This window comes from Thamnophis sirtalis, unplaced genomic scaffold (assembly GCF_051295495.1).
Source record: "Thamnophis sirtalis isolate CommonGarterSnake01/CBP01778 unplaced genomic scaffold, rThaSir2_p1.2 scaffold_1, whole genome shotgun sequence".
NCBI lineage: Eukaryota > Metazoa > Chordata > Lepidosauria > Squamata > Natricidae > Thamnophis > Thamnophis sirtalis.
The window spans coordinates 155,958,434-155,977,574 of record NW_028261381.1 but is presented as its reverse complement, the minus strand read 5'-3'; the positions used below and the strand labels follow the sequence as shown (position 1 = coordinate 155,977,574).

Below are 19,141 nucleotides of genomic sequence, written 5' to 3'. Positions count from 1 at the left end.
GACTTCCAGCCCCACTCCGAATGGTATGATTGTTGTGTTTTTAGTAGTGTATGGTCTTTTTGTTCTGTAATTTGTTTGTTTTCCCCTTCCCTTGAATTGTGAGCCGCCCTGAGTCCCCTCAGGGAAAAGGGCAGCATACAAATAAAGCAAATTCAAATTCAAAATTCAAATTCAAATTATTTCAAGACAGGTGGAAACGGCAAATTTATCCATGAATTCAAGGAGATAAACCTGATTACATGCACTTAACTAACTTATGCGTCATACAGGTAGTTTTTGACTTATGATCACAATTAAGTCCAGAATTTATGTCACTAAGTGAGAAATTTGTTAAGTGGGTTTTGTCCCATTTTACGACTTTTCTTGCCACATTTGTTAAGTGAATCTGGCTTCCCCATTGTTTTTGCTTGTCAGAAAAGGTCGCAAAAGGTGATCCCCTGATCCTGGAGCACTGTAACCATCATAAATATTAACCAGTTGTCAAGCATCTGAATGTAAATCACATAACCATGGGGATGCTTCAACGGTTGTAAGTGTGAAAATGGTCATGTCACTTTTTTCCTATGCCATAGTAACTTCGAACAGTTACTAAACAACTTAAGTCGAGGACTACCTGTATTCAGTTAGATGGCAGCATGGTCAGGCATGGTTAGTCCTTGGAAGGGAGACCACAAGGAAATCCCAGGGCTGTAGGCTAGCTGGGAGGTCGAGAAATCATACTCAAGCAAGACTATGACAAGCCTGACTAGGTGGCTCAGTAGCTAAGACACTGAGCTTGTAAATCAGAAAGGTTGGCAGTTCGGCCGTTCGAATCCAGGTCTCCTGCGTGAGCAGGGGGTTGGACTAGATGACCTCCAAGGTCCCTTCCAACTCTTACTGTTTACCTTTACTTCCAAATTAGTGCAATAAAAACCTATTTGGACATGTCTATGAAATCAGCAGTATTCAAGCTCAAATTGAAGGAGGCTTTATATCAACACTATTATTAATTAATTTTAAATAATAGTTCCCAAATTAAGCAAATTAGCGACTCTGAATAGTTCAGAGTATAGTTCAGAGTGGGAGAAGGGGCGCCTGAAGCCATTTGAAGGCACAGAGCGGACTTCCGCCAACAGTCATCATCAACCAACCAAAAGCCGGGAAAGCTAAAAAGGCACAAGGGACCACTTGTTTGGGAGCTACCGGTTGAGTGGGAGGGGCGTAACCCAAAGGGATTACTGGGCGGGACCTGCAGTCATCGGGGCGTGGCTTCGAAAGACATCCGAAGGCCCGTACCTGTGGCGCAGTTCTGCTATAACCGCCTTGATATCGACCGTGCTGAAACGGGACTTCATGATGGGACGGAAAGGAGCCCCGCTCCGTCTACGCGGCTTCCCTAACAGTAGTTCCCAGGCGCTCCTCCGACAGGAGGCGACCGGGCCGCACGTCTGCGCGACGGATTACGAAACTATGGCGAGACGGCGGGGCCAAACTTCTTTCTTTCGCGGAGGAAGGCGGAGCCAAAACTACTCGTTCCATTAGACCGTTGTGTGGACTTTGGGATTATTTGCACCAAGTTTTGGGAGCTAAATGCGCCGAAATTCAGCTATTCAAGCGGCGATATAGTAATCGGGGTGGGTGTTTTGTTTTGTTTTGCAAATTCTATGCAATTATTTGGGGAGAGAGATTAGTAATGCATACTTCTTTAGGCGTATTATATATTTTTGGTTTAACATCGTGTTATTTGAACAAGCAGAAGACATTCGCAAATAACGATGAAAAATACCAACTTTTATAGGTACACCTAACACTTGAAAATATTTTTTTTAAACTTGGAAGCTATATTTTTATTCGTACTGCAATACTTACTAAGCTCGCATTTTTAATTATTTTCTAACTTGGACCTGAACATAAATGAAACATGACTTCCAAAGGTTGGTAAGGATGGGGAATCCAAAGTTCACAGACCAAGTCCAACTGCTGCTCTTCTCAATCTTCCAAGACTAACATTTACTTAGTTTATATTCTGGTCTAATCACTGATTCAAAGCAGCTTTTAACCTGCTGTGGGTAAACAGGATCCATTTTTTTTAAAAAAACATACATATCAACATCCATAAATGTAACAGAAAAATAACAAAATTAAGCCTTGTATAGCTTTATTTTACTCGTTTATATTCTCTCTCTCTCCCTCCCTCCCTCTCTCTCTCTCTCTCTCTGTGTGTGTGTAGAATCTCAATTCATCTGCCCTAGAGGATTACTGAAATAAATCCTGTGCCAATTATTGAGGCAAGTCAAATCTCTGATATTCCAGAGAAGGGATGGATGGATGGATGGACAGATGGATGGATAGACGGATGGATGGATACATAATACATACATACAAGTGGTGGGTTGCAGGCAGTACGCCCCGGTATGGGCGTACCGGTGCCTGCCTGGAGCACCAGATACCATTCTGGTACAGTGGTCCGGAGTGCCCACCAGCCCGCCCATCGTCCTTACCTGTCTTTAAACTCTTTGGCGGTTTCATGCATGCACATGGCGCCTACAGCACCTGCGAGCAGCTGGAGCGTCGCAGAGGCTCACAGGCATTACTGGAGGGTAAGATGCATGCACGTGCTCTGTGCGTTCATGTGGAGGATGACAGGCCCCGTTGCAACCGTTTCGGTTGCAACGAAATCTGGAACCGACCACTGATACATACATACATTCTTCCTAATATAATTGATTGGAGAAAGAGTACTGAGACCAGGTAGTCTTGATATCAGGTTTTGAACCACGAAGAGCTTCTGGTGTGACAAATAGCACCTTGAATTGCCTCCAGACACCAACCACACAGCTCTTATAACTTTTTGCATGCAAAAAAAATATTACTTAATTTTTGATGGCTTTATGGGCAGGTCCATGTAGTTGTCTTGGAAAGAACGGGGTATGTCTTTTTCAAGATCATTTCTGTTTATTTTCAATGTTTTTAAATAGTATACTTAAATGAAGATTCACTATTCTGCTGAGGGTAAAAAAAACTGTCCAAAGTTCCTCTCACAATCAGGATTAATTTGTGCTTACATGCGTAACCTTCAAGCAGAAGACATGGGCAGGTTCAGTATTTGGGACAGCAATCCTTTAAAATTGTAATTAATTGAATGGCCATTTTTCTTTTGAGTTACCTTCTGAGAAGTACATTCTAGTGGGGAACAGAGTCAAAGGTCATAACCTAGATATTATTGCTGTGTATCATTATAAATATTTAAAATAAGTGTTTTGGACTGCTTTTAGGAATTATTAAACTTACTATGGGTCTTAAAACAGTGCTATCTTTTTCAGGCATGTGTGGAACTCTTTAAAAAGGTGCTGAAATGAATAACAGAAAAGCTGTGTTTGTGCAAAATCCAGACTACTTCCAAATAATTTTTGAAGCAGACACCTGTAGTAGATATGAGTTGCATTCCACTCAAAAGGTTGAGAGTTCAATCCAAGATAGTGGCAAATGTTTCTCTCTTAAGGGGCAAAGAAAAAAATATCTGCTACAAGCTCCACATAGGCATCAGGAAGGGCATTTGGCAAATAAATGCTCAGCTTCACCCAGTTGTCTCGATTCTATCCTGAATTAAGGACTAATTAAGGGACTAAAGTAAAGGTAGAAGTTCCCCTCGCATATATGTGTTAGTTGTTCCCAACTCTAGGGGGCGGTGCTCATCTCTGTTTCTTAGCCAAAGAGCCAGCGCTGTCCGAAGACATCTCCGTGGTCATGTGCGCAACATGAATAAATGCCGAAGGCGCACGGAAAACTGTTACCTTTCCACCAAAGGTGGTTTCTGTTTTTCTACTTGCATTTTTTACATGCTTTTGAACTGCTAGGTTGGCAGAAGCTGGGACAAGTAACAGGAGCTCATTCCATTACACGGCACTAGGGATTCGAACCACTGAACTGCCGACCTTTCTGATCAACAAGCTCAGCATCTTAGCCACTGAGCCGCCATGTCCCTGTGAATTAAGGGACTACATCCATGATGGCAAACCTGTGGCATGCAGAGCCATTTGTTAGGGCACGCGATGCATTGCCCTGTCAGCTCCAGCATGCAAGCGCACTCTGACCAGCTGACTTTGGACTTCTTTTAAGCCTCCGGGGGGCAAAAAATGGCCCTACAGCTAAACCAGAAGTTCGTTCCCGAACTTCCGGTTTGTCCGTAGGGCCAGTTTTTTGTGCTCCAGAGGCTTCCCTGAGGGCCTCGGGGGGGTGGGGGTGGCTGTTTTCTTCCTCCCCAGGCTCCTAGAAAGCCTCTGGAACCTGGGGAGGGTGAAAAACTGGTCCATCATGAGCCAAAAGCGGGAGGGAGGGTGGGGGTCGCATGCATAGCATTATGGGTGTGGGCACCCCAGTGCACACACCCCCTGCACTCCCCCCGCTTTTGGCATGTGATGGGGGAAAGGTTAGCATGGACTATATGGTGGTAAAAAAAAACCCCACACCTATACTAGAAACCCAATTTTGTATCACAATTGATAATCCAATTCAGGAGCTGGGTTTCATTGGTATAGGCAATCCTTGAGCAACAACCGATTGCTTAGTGATTGAAATGAAGACAAACCCTGCAAAAAGTACTTATGACCCAGTTCCAAGTGCTGCACACATACGCATGTGATCACCCAACTGCATTTTTTGTGCTCTTGGCATCCGGTGTACATTTACAGCTGTTTGCAGCTAGGAAATTGACAAAAACATTCCAAAAGAAGCCAAGGAACAACCATATTGTTGCCAAGAAAATAATAAAAATATGTCCAATAAGGATCCAAATTCAGCTTGAAGGACACATTATCTGTTTTGTTTTGTTTACTTTGCTCTGCATGCAGAGGTTATACTGTAACTTGTCTAGTCTAGACATTATATTAACTGCATGATTGGATCTTCAACCTGCTCTGCTTCTGATTTTTCTGTCAATTGTGTGTCAATTTTATATTTGATTAGGAACTTGTTTATTTTCCTAGGCTCAACTGATCCAGCAAACTTAGCTTCCCTGGGAGCTGGGATTACTGGCTGTTTGCTTCTTGCCTAATGGTTTATATCATTTCCTATCAGTCTGAAGGTGGCAGCAAAGAACAGAATACTAAAATAGTATCACTATCTGATGCCAAATACCAAATCATACAGGGGAATAAGAATACTTTTTTTCTGAAGTTCACCTATGCGTAAGTTAAGTCAGAGGTAGCTGTTCTTTACATATCCTTAAGTAGTTCAGGAGCGATAATCTTCATGCTGCTGCTGGCTGAGAAATTCTAGGAAGTGAAGTCCGCACATTTTCAATGTTAAAAAGCACTGCCATAAAGACTAGCAAGTTTATTCTGATCCAAATGAAGACAAGTAGGGGGTGGACAATCATATATAACTGTGATGGCGAACTTATGGCATGTGTGCCAGAGGTGGTTCAGAGCCCTGTCTGTGGGCACATGCATCATCATCAGCTACTCTTCTGGTTTCCGGTCTTCACGAGTGCCAGAAAATGGCCTGAAAATGGCCTGAAAAACACCCAAGAAACAGGCATGCGCATTCTGGCCAGTTGGTCTTTGGGTTTCCGGTGCTCCAGCACATGGGAAGACCAGATGGCCAGCATGCATGCCAGAAACCCGAAGACCAGCTGGCCGGCACACGCATGCGCCCCAGCCAGCTGGCCTTTGGGTTTCCAGCGCTCCGCCGTGTGCACATGCACATGCATTCCAGTTTGGGCACTCGGTGCTGAAAAGTTTAACCATCACTGATCTATAAATTGCTTCTTAAGTACATTTGTCAATTGTTTATTGTAGCATGATTTCTTTTTGGCTTTGTTCTAATCAACAGATCTGGAATTCTATGTACTCTACTTGAGTCTCTTGTGGCTAAATGGCCAGTATTGATCAGGACTTTGTGGAGAATATTTCATAGTACATGCAGAATTTATTCTCTGCTTCTTGCAGACTTAAGAACCCTGGGAAACAAGTTTAAAGTAGCCTGAGTGACTTCTGGGTATTAAGCGTAACTGTTTCCTCCTGATCTCACCATGACCTTCGTACAGTGCAGGGTTTTTATACCATGATTTGCACAAAAAGCTTAATGGGTGGATGTACTCACGCTAAATCAAAAATATGCAAACTATATTATAGCTAAACAGATGAGCACTCTATGATTAATATGTAGTATTTAGCCATTTGGTTAAGTATAATTAGTGTATTGTGTGAATACAACAAGCATCATAATCACTTGCAGATTCCATAAAGCCATGCCTTCCAATGCAGGAAGTTTGGTCTACCTCATAGGGCTGTCACCCAGATGTTCTCGGTTTTCAGGCATTGGAACTAGTTGTTTAAAAAAAAATCCTAGAATCTTTGGTCAAGAGGCAAACGCAAGTGATAGAAACTTGCCTATATTCAAGTGATTGGGGGTGAGGGTGTGTTGCCTTAGTTTTATAGAACCCCATCATGTTAAGAGCCAAGGTGGCGCAGTGGTTAAATGCAGCACTGCAGGCTACTGCTAGATCAGCAGGTCAGCGGTTCAAATCTCACCGGCTCAGGGTTGACTCAGCCTTCCATCCTTCCGAGGTGGGTAAAATGAGGACCCAGATTGTTGGGGGCAATATGCTGACTCTCTGTAAACCGCTTAGAGAGGCCTGAAAGGCCTATGAAGCGGTATATAAGTCTACTGCTATTATGAAAAACCCTGTTCTATTCTTACTTCACTGAGGCCTTTTACATTTTTAATCTAGCTCAGTACTTAGATCAACTTGTGATTTCAAAATATCATAAAATATTATTTAGCTGTGTTTTGTTGTTGGAAGTTTTGCAAGGTAGAGAGTTCATAACCACCAAGCTAGAAACTAGGAGACTGTGAGTTCTATTACTACTTTAGGCATGAAGGCAGGTGAATAACCTTGGGCCAGTCAATCTCTCTCTGTCCTAGGAAATAGGGTTGGCAAATCACTTCTGAAAAACCTGCCAAGAAAACTGCATGGACTAGTTAAGACAGTCATCAGGTACCAACACTGACCTGAAGGCAAAAAAAAGGGGAGTTCTTTTGGTATATCTGTTCTTTCCGTATATCTGTTTCTAAAAACAGACTGACCAATTTACCTTACTAGTGACTTTAAACATTATCTACCTACCACTATGCTGACAGAGCAGCAATGGGATCAGCTTTATACATTAGTGCCCTGATGGCATGAGAAGATTCTTCAAAGGAAATGTGACACTTGGCTTTAAATCAGGTTAGGATGATAGGGCCTTATATTTGCATTTTTTTTCCTGCAGCTAATATAGCCAGCTTTGATTATGTTACAATTTATATTTTTTTCAGAGGCTTCTAATTTATGGTTATACATTTTAATACATCATTGTCTGTTTTTATCTTTAAATATATATATATTAATAATTTAATTTGGTATACTATATGCCATATAGTGCTAAGAAGTGGTAGGGATGTTCAATATTCAAAATAAAGTAGCTTTAGAACCCAGAGGTTTCTGATTGGCCAACAAAGATTTAAAATTATCTGAATTAGAGCGTACCTTTTTTTTAAATGCTTATGAAAGTTATCCAAATGAGTTTACTAATCTCTTTTATTAGCATATCATTAAAGTTCAAAGACGAAGCTCAACCTGAAGCTATCAAATGACCTAGCAAAATCTATCTGAACACTTCCTACTTCCCACGTTCTGCTATATAGATGAACTTTAAATGAAAATTCTGTTTTAAAATAGTTTTTATTAAAATATGTACATATTTAATGAGAAATGTATTCAAAGAAAAAATATTGTAACTGAAGACACAAAGAAAAAAGGTAGAAAAAAACAGAAAACATGAAAAAATACAGATTAAAAAGTGCCTTTCAATCTTCTCTTAGCAGTTATATGTACAACTCTAATTCAATTTCTACGATTACATGATTCCCTTATTTCTATAACCTTTCTAATCAAAACCGCAAGTCCCAAAATTATTTTCTTCTTTACTTTAAAAAAAAATCCATAAGAGGTTTCCAGTCCGTGGTTTCAGTATTAGATGGTGCGGTGTTTTTCCCCCCCCCCGTTTATGAGCCCTCCAATCAACTCAAGCGTTGTGATATTTCGAATGGTCTAATAAGAATATTTTCATTTTAGGGAGTTCGCAACGTTGCAACGCTGCTGTAAGAAAACCAGTGCAGAAGAGATACAAAAAATAATATGCACGGAAAAGAAAATCTGTTTTCAGGTACAAGTTTTCAGAAAACACAAAGCCGGGAAAAAGTTTCACGAATCAGTTGCAAATCAAAGCGGAGAGAATTTTCAAACTTCAAACGCAACTATTAGATCTGGCGCATGCCGCCAATAGAGTTCCAAAAAACCCAAATAAAATTATCAATCCCATCCCTATTCTTTGTGATCCTTGCGCCACTTAATCCTTTTTAAATGAGTTTAGTGCGCAAGTCCTGACGCAGATTATCTCACTTTAATTTGTACAGAGGTAGCCGTGTTTCCATGTTACGCACACTCCTATTCCAAACCTATCTCAAACAGAATTTTCTACCAAGCATGCGCGCTACAGCAAGGCCCCGCTAAATTAATGACGATAGTGCGCTTGCGTAGTTTTATGTCGGGCAATTGAGGTGAATTCTGATCGCGTGTTTGTCTTGTCCTTCCACGATTGGCTGGGACTGCAACTGCGCAAAAAAAAGGGGGCAATACAGCGCACGCGCAGATGAAATTTCTGACAAGCGATGGGGAGTGCCACGCATGCGGATTAGGGGAGGTTACCCCTTAAAAAAAGTTTGAGGCTCTTTGGTCTCTCATTCTCCTTTAGCACTTGCGCAGTTGACTCCGGGCGGAATTTATTTTTGCGCATGTTCAAGAAAATTCTGGCGAGTCTGCGCATAACTAAGGTGAAGCCGGAAAACTTAATTGAGCAGCATTTACGCATTCATTCCACGGAGCGTTGTAATGACTTCTTTCCGCCCTCTTAGACACGCCTTCCAGCCTGCGTCTGCTCATTCCCGTAGCCGCCGAGAGAAAAACTCGCGCGTGCGCAGTGCTTCCTAAATTCCCGGTAACCCTCCTCCCTCACTTGTGGGCGGGGTCGCCTTTCGCAAGTGTCGGTCGGCCGAGGTGCGCGCCTGCGTGTTGGAGACGGTCGCCGCGAATCAGTCAAGCCAGGCAGTGAGTTTGTGAAGGAAAGGGTAAGGCGGGCCTTTTTTCCCTTTCCGGAAAGGCGGGCGGGCGGACGGGCGGAGGAGCCGGCGCGGACTTGAGGTGACTGTATGTGAGGGGAGGGTTAGCGGCTTTCCTTTTTTTAAAAAAATTCAATGTTGCACCTCAGAGAGCCTTCCTCTGACTGACTGTGTTGCCCCCCCCTTCCCCCACCCCCCCCTGTCTCTTTACAGCCACCCACCGTCGCTCAAGGGAGTCTCGGAACTGGAAAAGAAGGGGGGAGACGCCCAGGCCCGCCCTGAGAGGGACTGACTGAAAGACGCCGGGCCCTCCCGCCCTTCCCCATGAAGCCCCGCCCCCTTCTGAGCCAGCTCCGCCCCGCTTCTCTCGGAGGGGTCTCCAGGAGGGTCCTTTCGCCCCTCCGGTGGCATTAAACTGCATTAAATCCTCCCCACCTTCTCCTCCTTCCTGTTGGGGCCCGTCAGGGTGGTGCTTCCCCTTCGCCACCTTTTGTCCTCTCCCATCGCTTGCTCTCTTAGCTCAGATTGACTGGCTTCCTGGTAGTGGTTGTAGTAAATACATTTCAGCTTGCATTTGGCTTCTATCCAGCAGCGTGGTGTGGCACTTTTTTTTTTTTTTTTGGTCACTGGGTGTAACCACAACCCTTCTCCATCTTCTTGTGGATGCCTGTCTCTCTACCGCTACCATCATGGGCAAGGTACTGTCCAAGATTTTTGGCAACAAGGAGATGCGGATCTTGATGCTTGGCTTGGATGCAGCAGGGAAGACCACCATCTTGTACAAACTGAAGCTAGGCCAAGCGGTCACCACCATCCCGACCGTGGGCTTCAACGTAGAAACGGTGACTTATAAAAATGTCAAGTTTAACGTGTGGGATGTTGGGGGCCAAGATAAAATCCGGCCTTTGTGGCGGCACTATTACACAGGCACCCAGGGCCTGATATTTGTGGTGGACTGCGCTGATCGGGACCGCATTGACGAGGCCCGTCAGGAATTGCACCGTATTATCAATGATCGAGAGATGCGGGATGCTATCATCCTTATCTTCGCCAACAAGCAGGACCTTCCTGATGCCATGAAGCCACATGAGATCCAAGAAAAACTGGGGCTGACCCGAATCAGGGATAGGAATTGGTATGTTCAGCCATCCTGTGCCACCTCGGGTGATGGACTCTATGAAGGGCTGACATGGTTAACATCTAACTATAAATCCTAATGATTATTTTAAACCATGACAAACTGTTACTAGTCATTAAGAGAGTTAGCACGCATAAGGAACACTGTGGCTTCCCAGAAAACAATGATTCTCTCTACTAAAAAGTTCAGAAATTAAGCATCCATAGGATTTTAATGATTGCTCACCTCCGACTACCATCCATTCCTTCTGCACACTTGACTGCTTCCCAGTTAAATAAAAAATTTGCTTGGTGTTAAGAAATGCTCTAATCTTTAACTGTTAATGAACAGAAGCGTTAATTTCTGTGGCAAACTTCCAGCAATGTGGGTTGGGAGGGAAGACACACGTAGCTTTGCAAAATATTTTTTCTCAAATGTTGCAATGCTTTGACTTCATTTATTTGGGTTCTGGGGCTAAATGTATCATTTCTTTTAAATGTATGCTTTCGGGTTTGATAGTTTCTCCCTCATTTATTTTTGCTGTAAATTTGCTTCTTTTTGCCATGATGCAGAATATGTTAGGTCTCTGTTATCTAGTAAAATGAAAACCACTGTTAATGAATTAACTGCATTCTGTCCTCTTTATGGCAAGAATCTAACTAAGACAAGAAATAAAATTCTGAATTCTTTTGGCCATTGATAATAAAAGTAGCATTTGAAGATATGGTTGCACATTAGAACCTGATATTAGATTATCTGGCCAATAACTTCAGAATATTGAAAGTAAGTTGTTATATCATGCATGTTTAAAAATGCAAATAAGTTTCCATTCTAAATAGTAACCATATGCAGGATATGAGAATGGTGTTAAACCGCAGTTCCTGTACTTTGCAATTTGTTAGCTTTTCAGCTGCAATATTAAGTAATTGCATTATTTTCCAGTTCTAGTGCAAAAAAAATCTCATTCCATGAAATGCAGCAATAATTTATAAGCATCGCTGTGACATGCAGTTTTTTAAAACACAAAACTTGAATGGTTAAACTATTCCTCTCAACAGTTGAGAAGGGATGGCAGTATCACAATTGGACTTAAAAGCATCTCAAATAATAAATATTTTTGGATCTTTAACTTGGCTTAATGCAGCTTTATGAACCTGAGAGATTGGAAGGAACCTTCATCTGCTTTTGTGTAATTGTTAAACTTAAATGCATCAAAATAAAAGAAGGATGTGAGCGTGGTTTGTGGATGCCACTAAATTAAGTGCAACAACTGAGTGGATTTGGAAAACTTGGCTCTTTGTACACAAAATCACGTTGAACATATGCAGGCAAGTTCTACCCTTTCATTCTGGCAGTACTTTTACTTTGTCTTTTGGATGTCTACATTTATAAATCCCTTTGGAAGGGTAGCTAATGATTGAGGTGGAGAGTGAGCAAATGACTATGAATGTAAACTTCCGTGTTATTTTTTTTAAGGCAATCATATTATTTTGCCATATCAGCATTCAAATCACTGATTAGTTGTCAGGGGAGATTATTGTGAATTCAGGTTAGCATAAAAAATTCAATGAAGTATTAATACTGGGTGCAAAAATATGACACAGCTGGTTTTTTATTCAGCCTTAAGGATTAATTTTGGATTTCCTCAAGGAGTAACACTCATCTGAGGAATTTTAGGAATGTATTGCTACAAACCCAGAAGAAAATTCCCATTTTCTAAAGGGTATCTGTTTAAATTGGGGCATTATACTACACTTCAGTGTTTTTTCTATTTAAATCGTGAGCTAAAGCTTGTACCAAAGATGTTTGAGGGATAAAATTATATTGAATTAGTTTCTTAAAACTCAATGCTTAGCATCACTCAACAGAAAATAAAGCCTAATCCTAGATGAATCTATAAACAATTTTATTATAAAATCAGTGAAATTAATCTCAATAGAAAATGCAGTATTCCTTCAGAAAATAATCTTTTAAAACATAAGATGAGAACAACGAACTAAATTATTACAGTATGATTGTGTTAAACACAGAAATGTCCATAAACAATTGACTGTCTTCTGGAATAGCTAAAGCCAAGCACAAAGTAGTTGCCTAAACTGGAAAACTTGAAGATCTGTTACTGGTTCTCAAACTTTCGTATAACTAATTGCAGTGAAAACATAGGTGGGTTTACCTTTGGTATAGAGTTTGTAGTACTTTTCTCCAAATGAGGCAGAATCAAATCTTCATACAAATGTATTAAGTTGGATACATAACTTGTATATGTCATTTAATTTTGTTCCTCCAGGTATGCTGATTCTCTATGGTTGAAAAGAATACTTTCTGCTTTCCCCTTTAAATCAACAGTCTTGGATGAAAATCACAGATGTTGAAAGAAATATGTGGCAAATAGATCAAATAATTTTTGCTACTGAACAAAATGTACAAAAATTTATAAGTGTCCTTTTCCAAAGAAACAAAGTTATGTCTTTTCTGTGGCTCAAAGTAGCCATAAAAATGGCTTTAGATATTTATCTGCAGCTTGCAAGATTAAATGCAATCTGCTAGAGTTCCACTCCTTTAAAAAATTAGTACATGTGTTCATGTGACTTATAAAGTACAACTAAATACATTTTTGAATGGCGTTAACTATGTTTGATAAGTCTGTAGACTGTGATCTCCCTGAATAAAGTAAACAGGATTTTTGTGTCTGCAATATGGTTGTAGTGTTGGTAAAAGAACTAATAAGCAGAAAATAAAACAATTATACAGCACATTTTTTCTGTTATATTTCAATGGGGAAGAAAATGTTTTTTAAATGCTTGCTTTTCAGCTTTTGTGTGGTTTACGTTCAGAGTTGCCTATGGGTAAAGGCTGGTATTAGGATTTGATTAATTAAAATGTAGCTTTTTTCTGTTCTGGTTAAACAACTTAAAACATGGGAACCTAACCTTGCTTAGCAAGTAGCAGAGCTGGGAAGCTAAGCAATGTCAGGCTTGGTTAATAGTTGAATGCAAAACTACTAGAGATTACCAAGGCTGTAAATTACAATAGGAAGATGCAAAAAACATCCTGGAAGAATGGCAAACAACTTCCTTATTGTTGCAAAGTATCTCCTATAGTCCCTTGCTATTAAACTTATTATGTTTTAATAATAGATTTGTATCCAGAAAGTCTGGAAATAACCAGGTTGACTATAACTATTGTGGAATTTAAGAAACCACATTTCACCAAGTCAGGCCATTAGCACATCTATTCATGGTTAATAATGGAGTATTGGCAGCAACGGCATCCATGATGGTGATGAAAAGTAAATGATATGTGTGGTAGTGTCATCATGGAAATGTCAAAAGGTATGTTCTTGTGTTCAACACCGCAATGCAAATTATTGTTGTATTGTCTTTGTGAAGTCACCATCAAAGTCTGCAGAGCATTCAGACAATATTTTTTTCCCTGAGCTGTAGTTAGTTAGTCTGTTCTCAGCAATGCACATTTTCTGCCACTGAATTCACCCATTGATCTTTCTTGTTTTATCTTTAGGACAGTGATTATGTTCTATCAAATTAGGGTACTAAGACTATTAGTTTTAGAAGTGTGCTCAAATATTAAAATATTAAAACAGTAATTATTGAAAGTATATTGTAAAATCAAAGATGGGTGAGTTACAATAGTCCTAAAGGTGCTTTTTTAAGAGGCAACTGGACTTTCTGGTTTTTCTTTGAAGATGTTTCGCTTCTCATCCAAGAAGCTTCTTCAACTCAGAGCTGAAGTTTCTTGGATGAGAAGCGAAACGTCTTCAGAAAAAAACCAGAAAGTCCAGTTGCCTCTTGAAAAAGCACCTTTGGGACAACCATGACCTGGATGACTAAGAATCTCCATAGATATGAGTTACAATACTAACTAAGTAAAAGCAATTATACCAATTGTTCCTAAAACTAAAACTGCCTAAAATAGCCCTATAGTAAGCTAGGCGGCAAATAAATTTAACAAATAATTAAAAATTAGGAGACACGTTGGTTGAAGAAGCTTCTAAAATAAGACATACAGCAAGACCCTGTGAATATTTACTAGTAATCGGTGGACCATATCAAGGTATATGATTTCTTTAAAGGTAAATATATTGATGCTATGATAGCTAAATCAAATGAGATGAATAAATATAAATCAAAGTCAGTCTGGAGGGTTGTAATTAAGGATAATAATTCCAACAACTCAGGATTTATTCTTAAAAGTTAATGTGTATGTTTACGTGTATGATTAAATGCTAAAGAATCTAAGGCATAGTATGTTGAAAAGGAAGCATCATAAATCAGTTGTGTATTGTTTTTGCCATGGTTTAAGACAATTAAAATGCAATGAATACATACCTGAAATGGGATGACTTATAGGTATTCTAGAATTACAATGTCTTAAGTGTACTTGGGTCTTGCCAAAAAATAGAAATGATATATAAATTAACATTACTTGGTTCAAAATCCTTTACTTGCATTAAATATTAGAATTTCTTTTGAATGAAAGTCATTGAAGATTCTAGTAAGAGACTTCTTGAAATTTTTAAAAATCTCAATGGATTTATTACAATATTTAAATGAGAGGGAGGTGGGAAAATCAGGTTTGTTGATTGAGGTTTGGTTCAGAAGTTGTAACGTAATTGTTCACATTGCATCTCATAAATTCTGAATTTTAAAAAAGTGGGTTCTTAAATATCCAATGTTGCACTGAAATTAAGCAGCACTTAATGAGTTTCAGCCAAGTCTATTATCTCAATTGAACTATTAGAGGCTCAGTGACTCCATGGCTTAATGACGTAGGAGGAGCTCTGGCAGTTTGAGCCCTTGCACTGTGGCAGGTTGAGCTCCTCTTACTCGCCTCAGCTTTTATCCACTAACAGTTCAAAAGCATGTTCTATGCAAGAAGATAGATAGGTACCCCTTCAGTATGGAGGCAAGCTGGTGCACTGTGCAGGCAGACAGATTCCTGATTGCTCTGAACCTTCCCAGTTGCGGTGCCTGCCTCGGAGGCAGCTCTGGCAAGGGAGGGTGATTTAGTGATGCAGCAGGAAGAGCCACTCATCTTTCTCTCTGGTGTGAAGCCAGTTCGCTTCCTGTGGCACACTTTGGGAAGTTCACAAACATGTCCTATAACAGGACTGGTACATTGGCAAGCCGAATTACTACTCTGTGACAGTATTGTGATCTGGGTACCATATGCTAATCATAATAATAATTGGAACTATTTTGCAGTATGAGTGAATGTTTGCAGCAATTACATTCTTATAGAATGTTCAAATATTTATTAAATTTATATGCTGTCCATTTCAAATTGTGTGCCAGTTATAGCTTCCTAATACTCTTCAGTATACAGGGTGTTACAGCAGTTCAGACCTGACTGACCAGGACCTGAGTGACTGAGTGCAAGGATTCACAATCCACAAAAGGGCACAACTGATGTACAAGGCGTCACGGGGTAAACATGCAAGAGTAAACTGGCCCCTGACAATTCTATGACATTTATTTCAGTTGTGAATAGTGCAAGCTTCTGAAAAACCAGAGAAACACTGTGAAATAATTTTAATTCGTAAGCCATCATTTCCAGATCAGAGTTTTAATCGAATTGTTAAATTTATATCCAACTTTTCTTCCAGGAGTTCAAGACCCGCCTAGTTTTCCCCATAGCAAAAATACAGGGAGAGAGAATGAGTTGAAAGAAGTCCAGCACCATAATTACTCTGAGTCTCATAATCTCCAGCTATCATTGTAAATGATTTCCTGAGGATCTGTGACTCCTTTACTTTGCCATGATATAATTTGTGACTTGAACATAAATTACAATTCTCCTTCCCCTCTAGGTTTAAATAATTCAAATATCTAATTTGGTTCTTTTGGGCTCTGAGGCATTTGAAATCTGAGAAAATTTGAGAACCTGGAAAATACCTTCATAGCCCAATTTCTGTGAAAGAGTTTAACATAAACAATGCCAAGATTTTACGTTTATCTTGATTGCCACAGCAATCTATGTGCAAAATGTTCCAAAAAAGTGGTTAATCCAACCTTCCAGTCTTAAAAGCCCAGTGTCTTCCAAGCCAGGCTGTTCCTCTGAATTACAACTAAATTGTCTTTCTATTTGGTTGATTCTCTAAGATGATTCATGTAGGCTCATGTAACTTTTTACCTCATTGTTTTTAAATTGCTTTACAGTACTGTCTGATATTGCAAACTTGTTACAATGTTACAACTTCAGTTAGCTTTTTTTCTGGCCTGGGGAGACTAAATGTGTTCAGGTCATGTTTATCATCCTTGTGGGAGGCTCTGTACCACATACCAAAAACTTCTTATGAAGGACCTTGAATATCAGTGTGAAGACTGAGATTGTTGAATTTTTTCCCCTCAATCTTTATGATAACACATTCCTCAAAAGTACTGAGTTTTGAATATAAAGTAGAAGGGAAGTTGTGTTATGGTAGAACAATATATAGTTGTCAGTAACTATTAAGCATAAGTCTTAAAATATCTCAAAGCCTATGCTGGCCTTTGAAGTGCCACATTTTTCTTTTTAGTACTTTCAGGTGCCAGCCAGGGCAAATGATAAATGTTCTGCATTAGCTGGAGGCATGAAATTTGATCACCTGACTTTAGATTATCTAAAAATGTGGTTCACTATATGAACAAGAGTCTGTGACTAGAATGCCTCTGTTTCATTGTCATTTTTAGCTAATTCAACAGACCTTGCAGTAATTTCTTTTGTTTCCTTTTTTCAGTGCTTGTTTACACTACAGACTTTTCTTTTAAGAACTGAATCAAAAACCTGATTCAGTAGCTGCTATACTTCAGATTCTGATTTAGATACAGAGAGAAACTGGTTTATCTAACTAGAAGTTTTGCGTCAGTCAGAGCAAGACAACAAAAAAAGGGGAGGTAAACTAAGTAGGTTCTTTCTTAGTGTTATAAATCCATTGTATCGGAACAGACTATTGTATGAAACATTTATGGCCTGAGAGATTCTGGAAAGGAATGCTGGCTTCCCCCTGTATTTAACACCGAAAGGGATATATTCCTACAAAGTAGATATTTTGCAAATGTTACAGACATAGTATATAGATTAGGCTCACACATTGTACTAAGGAAGAATGTGGTTTGATTTCAGCATGATATGTTGTGCATATCTGGCCACTTTCCTCATTAATTGCAATATAGAGCATTGTATGATTGGAGCTGGTTGTGGTTCTTTCAAACCATGATTAAAGAGACAATTTATTATAAGGTAGCTGTTGCATCTTAAAACACAATTTATGTTTTGCTCAGAAATAATATCAGTTTCATTCAGTAAAACATTTTCTTTGTTAACTGTATATGATTGTCACATAACTAAATTTCTTGTAAGGTTATATGTCTCCTGTAATAATGAACTGATATTTTTTACTACATTATATAAGCCAGGGTTTCATTCTGAATCCTGTAATAGCATCGTAAAAGCTTCGTTGGCATTTGAGTTCTCTGAAAATCAATACTGAAAATCTTATAGGTTTAACAGTATATTCAACTGGTCTTCAATATTGTAGAGCAATTCACATTCTTTTGGCTTTGGAATGAAAGTGCAATAAAATGGGTAGCCAACAGCCTAAGGTTTACTTTTCCTGAAAAGCAAGTTTGGGGTTTCTTGCATTAAAACTAAGTACAAGTATACAACAAGCAATTAATAATATTCAATTAAATAATATGACTCTTGTCCATGCAAGAAAGAATTAAAACACTGGGTTCAAATTTAAACTGAAAGCAGTCAGTCAGATGGCTGCAAGTGTTCATGTACAAGGAATGAGAGAGTTTGTTTGGCTGAAGCATCCTTTTATGTTAGGATTACATTTAGCTGCCATTGTTAATAGTTCTTTTTAAAATCTAAAATGTAATGTAATATAAAATCCTCCGCATTAGCCTTTATCATTCTCAATTTAACACTTCCAGATATGTTAAGGCTGCAATTGCCGGAGATTCTAATTTGTATAGATGTTGTAAATTTTTGAGGGTTGCAATCCTAGGATATCCAATTGCCAGTTGATGCAGAATGCATTTGATTTCCTGAGAGAGTGCAGGTTGTTACTAAATCTATATTCTAAGAGAAAAAGATATCTAAATATTTATTGTGTGTGTGTGTAAGAGACTCTCTTTGATTCTTGGAATAGAATCCTCCTTATAAGAATGGAAATGGAACTGACAGAATTGCAGATAGAATTGCAATGCTATTCTACCTCTTTGGTCTATACCAATGTAAAATAATGCAGACATTATTATGAATAAAGAACGGGAAAATGTAAGAACTACAAATTCTAAAGGATATTATGTTCCTTTCTTAATGAAAGGTGAACAGTGATGGAAAGATAATAGAAATTATTCTGTTGCTTACTTCTTCAGACTGGCACTGTTTCTTCCTTATTCTCCCAAGAGAATGAAACCTAATGATTATTTTCTTCTGTCAACAGACTCTTTTAATTAAGCTGCTATAAATCTTACTCTGAGAAGAATTTTAGTCCTTGCATAGTATCTGGTGTCAGTTAGGGTCAGTAAGTTTATGAATCTTAATATTCCAAGTCAAAGGCTGAAGTACCCTTCCCATAGCAACCGTGCTAGCTTAAAACATGTGGTTCTGGTCAGATATGTATGAAGAAGCAGTTTAGAAACCGTTGACTTGTAAGAAACAAGAATGGTTACAAGCATTAAGATTGTGTTTCCATAGACTAGCCTAACTTCCTTGGGGATTTTGTATAATTGGGATATAATTGTTCAAACTGTGAATGAGCAGTATATGACTGTAAAGGACCCTGACCATTATTATTGCAGGGATAACAATGGGGACAAGTGGAGACAATTTTGCCTAACAACCTCCACCCCCTGCTCTCCCTTGTCATTAAGC

At 39.3% G+C, this 19,141-nt stretch overlaps 2 protein-coding genes across 6 annotated transcripts in view; one reads left to right on the top strand and one right to left on the bottom strand.

Moving 5' to 3' along the window:
• NEMF (nuclear export mediator factor) overlaps window positions 1-1,437 on the bottom strand; it is a 31,110-nt gene extending 29,673 nt beyond the window's left edge. Inside the window, exon 1 of the mRNA XM_087728904.1 lies at window positions 1,276-1,437. Coding sequence (XP_087585030.1) covers window positions 1,276-1,334 — 59 coding nt within the window. The 5' untranslated portion in view covers window positions 1,335-1,437. The remainder of the gene's footprint in view (window positions 1-1,275) is intronic.
• A 7,277-nt stretch (window positions 1,438-8,714) lies between these two features.
• On the top strand, window positions 8,715-13,011 carry ARF6 (ARF GTPase 6). Of its 5 annotated transcripts, none has more exons than XM_087728885.1 (3): window positions 8,715-9,150; window positions 9,355-10,276; window positions 12,546-13,011. In XM_087728885.1, the coding sequence occupies exons 2-3, from the start codon at window positions 9,831-9,833 to the stop codon at window positions 12,628-12,630; spliced, it is 531 nt and encodes a 176-aa protein (XP_087585011.1). In that variant the 5' UTR covers window positions 8,715-9,150; window positions 9,355-9,830; the 3' UTR covers window positions 12,631-13,011. The 5 variants fall into 5 exon arrangements, 4 of the variants coding, with proteins under 4 accessions (XP_087585011.1, XP_087585003.1, XP_087584999.1 ...); XM_087728877.1 differs by having other exon boundaries at window positions 8,715-9,223; XR_015698454.1 differs by lacking the exon at window positions 8,715-9,150 and adding an exon at window positions 9,166-9,229 and having other exon boundaries at window positions 9,355-11,586.
• Window positions 13,012-19,141: the final 6,130 nt, after the last annotated feature.

Coding starts and splice junctions, on each gene's coding strand:
- ARF6 (XM_087728885.1), top strand. CDS start 9,831: ATGGGCAAGGTACTGTCCAAGATTTTTGGCAACAAGGAGATGCGGATC. Junction 10,277..12,545: donor CGAATCAGGGATAGGAATTG/GTATGTTCAGCC, acceptor TTGTTCCTCCAG/GTATGCTGATTCTCTATGGT.